The 9042-nt window shown below is 37.6% G+C and overlaps 1 protein-coding gene across 1 annotated transcript in view; it reads right to left on the bottom strand.

Moving 5' to 3' along the window:
- The window catches only part of ITGBL1 (integrin subunit beta like 1), a 93156-nt gene that overhangs the window by 59536 nt on the left and 24578 nt on the right, over nucleotides 1-9042 (bottom strand). The window contains exons 3-4 of the mRNA XM_072411539.1: nucleotides 7474-7620; nucleotides 4816-4938 (exon numbers count right to left, since the gene is read on the bottom strand). Coding sequence (XP_072267640.1) covers nucleotides 4816-4938; nucleotides 7474-7620 — 270 coding nt within the window. The remainder of the gene's footprint in view (nucleotides 1-4815; nucleotides 4939-7473; nucleotides 7621-9042) is intronic.

Here is a 9042-nt window from a genome sequence, read left to right on the forward strand (position 1 = left end):
CCCCCCCCCCCGGCCTAATCTCAGCTGGCAGGGGTTGGCAACCTGCGGCTCTTGAGCCTCCTTGGTATGCCTCCCTTACCTATTTACCGTGGCCGACGTTAACACTTCCACCACCGGGGTAAGGGGACATTCCCTCTCCTCTGTATGCATTGTGAAGGAAAGGGATTTCCTTTCAGGGGTGTTGCTGGTGGGGGGCGGAGCCATCAGCGCGGGACTCGAGAGAGAGTGCGACCTAGTGTGCCTTCCTGACCTAAAAAAGCCTAGTAGCCCAAAAAAATTGCTGACCCCTGCCTTAGATGAATGCAACTCACTTGCGCAGCTACGTATTTTTGTTATATCCAACTCTTTGTTACTGAAATGTTTTATCTGTCTATTATTTATCTATCGGTCTAATAGTATAATCTTTAAATTTTACTTGCAAGTTTCTGCGTAAACTCTCTTTGTACACGTCAAATTTAACTTATCCATATTTACATAAACTGTCACAAATTATGTGACATGATAACCTATCTGTAAAATACTGGGCTTTTTAGTTTTCTATCCATAGCAATATTATTTGCAGGAATTTACAGAAGGGTAATGAAAACATGTATGTGGTGTTTTTTATGTTGCATTTGACAAACACCTTTTTATGTTGGTTTGGATAAGAAATGGTTAGAAATTAACTTGAATAATATTGCATTATTATTATCATCAGTGACAGCACATTCCTTGTTTTTTCCACATCTTGATTAACTAAATTTCCTTATCCTTTTTTTTCCACACCTGATTTGCACCCTAGGTGGTTTTGATTTTGAATCATGGAACAGCATCGTGGGGATTTCCAATTTCATTATTATATATGCTAATTCCATATATGGTTTATAGATGAAAGGCCATCCTTTGATTACACATTATAAACATGGTTTGTGCTCTGGTTTATAAATTTGTTCTCTTATTAAGGGCTGAAAGCATTATGATTTTCATCTTACCTTCTTACTTGCAACAAAACAGGCAAATTCTGCATAAAAAGATATAAAATTCATGTCCACTATGCAGACATATACAAAATAAAGATGAAAAAGATATCTGTGGTAATGCAGGCTCACATTGCACAGTCACAGTTATTCATCAGTAAACAGTTTTGTTTGTTCTTTTCAAATAATTTGACCCTGATTTATGAAAGCTCTCCAAGGCTGGAGAGAATACACTTTCAGAAGTGAACTGGGTGATCCAGCAAACCTGGAATGGATCTGGTCCAGGATTCAAAACATTTGCTAGCAAATAGAAAATGATTTTTAAAAATCCATTCCATGTTTTCTGGATCACCCAGTTCACTTCTGAAAGTGTATTCTCTCCAGCCTTGGAGAGCTTTCATAAATCAGGGCCTTTGAAACAATACAGATACAGATTCTCTAGGAGTTCTCCTGGTTGAATAGCTCAAGGTTCTTTAGCCTTACGCACCTTCTTAATATGCCATTATGTTCCGATATTTGCATCACAATCTGCACAAAATTGTATGGCTGCTACTACTTCTATCCTGTGTTCTCTCATATTAATATTTTTTCAAAGTAACAAATGAGCAGGGCAGGGGAGTGGTATGGTGGCAAATTCCTATATAGAATAAACCAAAGAAAATGTTCCTACAGATAACTTTTCTGTGAGATATCAGATAAATATTTTCCATCACATGGAAATTTTTAACAGCCTAGGCATGACGGCATATGGAAGGATACACAAATTTAGCAAGCATACATCTATGTATTATTTTTTTACTGGGTCTGTGACTGAGAAGTGCTTTTTAAGAAAAACAAAATAAAAAAAAAACAGAATCAATGAAAGAAAAGAAAGAAGAAAAGAGCCAGGGTATTTGTTTTTGTGGCATTTATGGCAGAAGAAGTGTACAAGTTTATGAATATGCATAACACAATATAATGAGTGTATTTACAAATAGACATGGTTGAGGTCAGCCCTACTGTATATTACAGCACGAGGGTTCCTTTTGACCTGTTAACTAGACATAAACTCCCGTGGTGTATTAAACAGTGGGCTGACCTGAACCACGTCTATTTGTAAATATACTCATTAGATTGTGTTATGCATATTCCTATAATTAGGAATAAACTTGTACACTTCGTCTAAGGCCACAAAAACAAATACCCTGCCTCACACCAAGGAATATCACTGGCACCCTAATGACGCCTTGCTCTCATCTTCAACAGTACACGCAGAAATAGAGCAAGCATTATTACAATACTTTGATTTTAACAGCCAGTCAGTAGCCTCACCCATCACACTATGGGATGCCCATAAGGCAACATTACGGCGAAAATTGATCCAAATTGCCTCACGTCTAAAGAAAGACAGAGCTCAAAAAAATTATTGAATTATTGAAGGAGGTTAGCAAATGTGGAAGCTCATTTCAAACAGAATCCAACTAGACGTCAATTCAAAGAAGCACAGCAGACTGGGGTGGAGCTGAATGCTCTTTTGGACTATCAGGTGGAAAAGCAAAGCCATTGGTCCCATAGGAATTTTTATGCAAGAGCAAATAAACCTGGACCAATGTTGGGCAATGTGCTTAGTTTTAGAAGTTCCCACAAGGCACCAATAAAATTAAAACTTGCTAGCGGTATATTGACGGCCAAACCTGAGACTATCTGTGAACAATTTGAAAAAATACTTTCCAATCGTATGGGTCCTATGCCACTCTTAACTCTGAGAAATCTGATAATCTTTTCTCAAATTTGACTCTTCCTACTCTAACATCACAAATAGCTAAGATAATTTAATCTGACATTTTGCCAGAATAGATCCTGGCAGCTATTAAATCTCTAAAAACTACCAAGTCTCCAGGGCCAGATGACATTTCAGCTCAGTATTATAAGAAGATTTCTGCAATATTAGCCCCTAGACTGGCTGAAATGTTCAATTATTTAGGGGGAACATCCACACCACCCTATATGACAGACTTTAGCTCATATAGTGTAGTCCCTAAGCTGAACAAAGATTCTCTGGATCCCAATAATTATAGACCAATATCACTTTTGAATGTCAACATAAAACTGTTGACAAAAGTTCTGGCAAACATATTGAACAAGTTCTTGGAGTGTATAATTCATAAGGATCAAGTGGGGTTTGTCCCACACAGGCAGGCGTCTGATAGCACAAGATGGGTGATTAGCTTAATTCACCTTATTAAACAGAGGAAAACCACTAGTGCGCTTTTGGCCTTAGATATACAGAAAGCCTTCGACTCTATTTCATGGGACTATTTGTTTTATATTTTGCACAAATGGGGATTTCAACCACATTTCATGGCCTGGATACATGTGCTCTATCTCAGGCAAGGGTGGAATTTCTGTTTGCCAAAGCAAAAGACAGAGGTTTCCCTTGTCACCCCTACTGTTCATTTTGGCCAGGGAACCACTAGGGCAATTGATTCAGGACAACCCTTCGGTACATAGAGGTAGGCCAACATATGCACAAATTCAGTTTGTTTGCGGACAATATATTATTAACTTTGTCTCAACCAATTGTTACTATACCAAAATTACTAAAGATACTAAAACTGTTTGCCAAAGTTTCAGGCCTCATAGTTAACGAACGGAAGTCGGTAGCTCTTGGGTTAAATGTTTTGGAACAATGGTACTTACCCCTACAGAAACTTTTCACTTTACCTGGGCACCACATCACCTAGAGTATTTAGGTGTTAAGATTACCAAATCTTATGAAACACTTCTAGGTTCCAACTATCTCCTCTTTTTGAACACTTAAAGCATTTAATGAATAGATGGCGCTCTCATCCCATTTCCTGGATAGGTAAAATAAATTAGGTCAAAATGGCTATATTACTGAAGTTTTTGTACTATTTTAGGACTTTACCGGTCCATGTACCAACCTACATGTTAAAAACCCTCCAAAGATCAATATTTTTCTTTTTCATAGCTCCATGCTACACTTGTTGTCTAATACATTCCTAATACATGAAAACTATCATACGACTCTACTACACATTAGCCCTCATGCATCTCCTACACACAGGATCTAATACTCGATGTATACTATATGTTACCTCTCTGCTATCTAAAGACCGCCATATTTCTCCACTGTATGTAAACTTTCACTCCTCTTGCAGGCTGAACCCCATTTCCCTCTAATACATACAGTTTCTTATACCTCTATAATACATTTAGAGCTACACACAACGCTGCTATATGTAGAACCCCTACTACAGGCAAGTCATTTAAAAAAAATGTGCTACTAATCAATTTATACATGTTATAAAACTATTATAACCAAAAGAAAATGTAATTTTGCACTGAAATTTAGACATTACCAGTTCCTGTACAAGAGAGCTCAGAGAGGCAAAGCAGCAAAAAAGGCAATCAGTGCCACAGTGCAAGCAACAATGCGCTCACTGGTGTTGTGCTTTACCTTTCACTATCACAGGGTGGAGGTGAAAAGGATATTTGTAACTAAAATATGTAACTAAAATGCAGCTGCAGCAGAGAAAATGTTATCCGCTCAATACTGTTGCACTACATTTGTGTATGTAGTCAGAAATCCAATATGGAAAAATCCTTAGATAAGATGCCAAAGATATTTAGACAGACTAGCTATCACAAATGCTGTTCTGTGCCTTTCATAGTAAATCACATGCCCAAATTCTATGGCTGTCCATGTCCCCACTGAAGATTTTACCTTCTCTATCACTCCAGGTGACCATTTTCTTGGAAACTATCTGGAGATTTCCTGGAAATTAACCTTTATGCTGGTAATTAGAGATATTGTGGAAAGAGTTTTGTGAATGACACAAACAGTTGAAATACCCACCTCCACATATCTCTCCGGTTTCATCATCAATGCATTCTTGGTCATCACACTCACAGAATTTCCCATAGATGAGTCCATTATTTTCAGAGTTCTCACATTTACATCTTCCACACTGACAGGTGCCTGTAGAATGTACAAAGATTTTATAGAGATATAAACTGTAGAATGTCACACATTGTTAATAAAATGTGAACTGGCATGCACTTCAATGTAATATTCCATAAGGACATTTTTAAGTATTTAAGAAACTTGAAGGAAGAAGTATAGAACTTTATACGTTCCATTGGTTGCCCTTGGTTTTTATTCTCAGAATATACTTGACTAAGTGTGCTTTGGGCTCTCCAATGTACTATTTCAAGATTGTACAACAAAATGTGTACTCTGTCAGGATGACTTTTTGTCATCTTTCATTAGTGTGCGTATTCTTTTAAGCCACAGATTGGGAGTGGCTCTGTAGTCAGAACCCTAAACCACCATGAGTGCTGAGCAGACATTTTTTGAGTCTAATGGTTTTCCCTACCCACTGGTGACAGTTTTTGAATTGTAGCAGATTATTATGTAAAGAATACAGATGTGCAAGAATAAAAGTTAAGCTCAGACTAAAAATTTATCCAAACATCTTCCCAATAAGTTTGAAAAAAGTCAGTCATATTATAAAACATTAAAATCAAATGAGCCTACATTCTTTGAAGCGTGAGCAGCAATAAAATCTATGGGAGATGCATTTCGACAGATGCTACCAGCTTCTTTAGATAAAAGTCTGTATTGTCCAGGAGAGAAGGTATAAGTGTTTTTACACCTATAGACATTTACACTATATCTCCTGGTCAATACAGACTTTTATCTGTTAAAGCAGGTAGCAGATGGCAAAACACAATATAAATAAAGCCTTTTTTTAATATTGCATTCCTATCTTGTATGGAGTTGCTTTTGTTAAGGAGGTAATTTCTACCTCACTATACTGTACATATTTTAAAGCATCTTCTGGGCTCCTCTTCCATATTAAATTAGTAAACTGCTAGGTCTGAGTCTCTGTCTCATGCATGGTTTGGTATTTTGCAGGGTAATCCCTAAAAATCAGTGTTTGGAGTTTCAGTATTAGGACTTATGTTAACAATTTGTAATTTAGTTTATTAAGATGAGCCTTTTTCTGACATTAAACCTGTGGTTTGGTCACTTTCTAGCCACAATATGATAGTTATGGTCAGTTCAGTTCAGTTATATATATAGACACAGTATGGTCCAACATGACCAGAAAGGTGGTTGAATTCTGACATTTATTGTCTAGGATGCAGACTGGGGTGGCTTTGGTGGGTAGTGGTTAAAAGTGGATTGTAAAATTCCTCTGTTGGGGGGAAGATTGCGAAAAGGATTGGGTGGGTCTACAGCCTAGCAGTCCCAGCCCACTAGTTCACCTGAAGGAGTTCCTGGAGCATTAAAAAGGCCTAAGGAAAGTCACAGAAAGTCTTTATCTGCAAACTTGAGACTCTGTATTCTGTTTACTACTGTGAAAAGACTACTGTTGGTCTCCGCAAAGAGCGCTGGGAGGACAACCCTTTAAGGAGTGCACAGACCCACTAGTTACTGGTACCCTAAATGCTATTAGATACCAGGTTGAAATCCTCAGACCCATTGTTAGACCTTATCTTGGTGCAGTGGAGCCTGAGTTTACACTGGTGCAGGACAGTGCCCAGCCTCATGTCTCCAGAGTGTGTAGGCAGTCCATGGATGACCATGGCATTGATGCCATTGACTGGCCTTCACCTGAATCAAATAGACACCCTCTGGATCATTATGTATTGGTGCATTCCACTCTTTCAAGTAGTGCCACAGAATGTCCAGGAGCTCACTGATGCCCTGATCCAGTTCTGGGATTGCCCCAATTCCCAGGGCACCATCCTCCTTGTCATGAGAACCATGGGCAGCTAATGTCAGGAGTACACAGGGGCATTTAGGGGTGATACACACTACTGAATCATGTTAAAGTTTGTTGTGATAAAATTTCATTTTTGTGGTTTAATTTTTTTTTTACTTTGACTATTATTAGGATTTTTATTCCAGCCCTCAGTTGGTTAATGGTACACAATATATATATCAATAAATTCAAAAATCAAAAAATTTGTCATTAGGACCTGAAATGTGATTTCAGCATTCCCTTAACTTTTTAAAAAGTATACTATGCACATGGTAAAAATAGATTGCCTAGTTTATGTATACAATAGTATATTTACCACAGGCATTACACATTTACATTGTGTGTGTCTGTGTTATAATTCTGGAAGATAACAAATTCAAAAATGCTAAATACGCTTTTTAGAACAGCTATATATCATCTCTGATTATTTGAATTATGCATTCAGAAAAAAAGGTACATACTGAATCTTTTGATTTTAAAAAATATGCACAGCTGGAGTTGATGTCAGTTACAGAGAATGCTCAGCATGGTTACTTTTCTTAATAAATTACAGTATCTGAGTTTCCTTTCAGAATATTATGCACTGGAATAACCTATGTAGTAGCAGCTTGGCATTTTTTGAAAAGTACATTGTGCACTAGTCTTGAAAAACCTTTTAATGATAATAACATATAAAAGTTTGAGTGACCTAGAAGTTACATTTAAAAGCAACTTCTTATTTCATGTACAAAAAGGATATAGACCTGCATTTGAACAGATGACTCCTTGAGAATTCCTGCACATTTCGTTACTTTGCTTTCGTGTCAAGTCACACGTAGTTGGGTACTGACAAGCTTCTCCAGACCATCCGGCATCACACTGACATTTTCCACAGTCACAAGTACCGTGTCCTGTTAGGTAAAAACAAAAACATTTTTAATGCAGCAAATATCTAATATTTATTACTTTTCAGTTCAAACACAAAACTTGGAAATTCACATAATTGAATGTGCTAGACAGTAGAATTAATACATCCACCCAATGTAGCAGAGTTAAAAGGAGTGGGTGACAAATAAGGTAGGTATTCTTATTTTGTTCTAAGTATTTTGTTTGTTTTTTACTTTTTTTATGTGGTAGGATCCCTTTAAAGTCCAACTTTAATGCTTTTATTTCTGTTTTCCTCTGCATTAGATAGATATAGAGGAGGACTGTTGGCTGCCATAAAAAAGAAACCTGTACATATATTTTAAACTGAATTTTGTAGCTTAACAGTGCATCTTTAAACGGTGGGTTCAACCCTTTCTGTGTGAAAGATACAATTAAATTTCCAAATTCTGCCATATCCTCTGGTGGTTTGAGGGGTTACTTAAAGTAAAATACTTTCTGTCAGTATTTTAATGGACCCAGCTTTCAAAAGACTAGTCACCAGTATTTGTTTTGGTCAAACAACTTTTCTTTATCCCATTACTGAGTTAACTATGCCTTGTTCTGTACCATGTCATTGTGCAGAGGCAGTCATCTTGGTAATGCCAAAGCTTAGCTTCCTCTTGTCAAAACTTCCAACAAAGAAAACACTAGTGCTGCAAATCACTGGCACAATGCCCCTGATTCATCAAGTAAAATCGGATTATCGCATTCGTATTCGCGATGCGAAATCGTACGCCGTCGCGCTATTCAGCAACTGAAAAAGCTCGCGGCCGGCGCACACTCGAGTCCGGACCGCGGTAAACCGCGATTGCTGGCCGCGCGTACTTTCGCGCTTCCAGCGAGCGCGGATTTTATTGATGAATCAGGGGCAATGTCTCAGATCTCACACTGCAGATATACAGCTATGATGATGTAGGCACAAGAGTACTTAGAGACCTGAGGTACAGGTGAACCAAAAATTCAGGAAATATTCCAGACAAATGGTACATTTTTTCAGAGCACTGTTTAAGCACAATTAGGATTTTTAAATGTCTCTAATGACATAGTAAAAGTTCACATTTTGAATTCAGATTCTTTTCAGGTTATGAGTATATCAGGGGGATAATGTCTGTATGTAGGCAACTAGAACTTATGTATTACTCTGATCCCACAAGCACAACCTACCCAATGGTTTTTCTTAGTGATGTATGACACATTTTGTAACAGGAAATCCAAGGCCATCATTTTTTTTTACTATGCATGTAAACCTGTAGTGCCTAAAATTTAACAGGAAATGCAAGGCCATCACTTCTTTTACTATCCATGTAAACATGTAGTGCCTGAAATGTAACAGGAAATCCAAGGCCATCACTTCCTTTACTATCCATGTAAACCTGTAGTGCCTAAAATTTAACAGGAAATCCAAG

This window comes from Pyxicephalus adspersus, chromosome 1 (genome assembly GCF_032062135.1).
Source record: "Pyxicephalus adspersus chromosome 1, UCB_Pads_2.0, whole genome shotgun sequence".
NCBI lineage: Eukaryota > Metazoa > Chordata > Amphibia > Anura > Pyxicephalidae > Pyxicephalus > Pyxicephalus adspersus.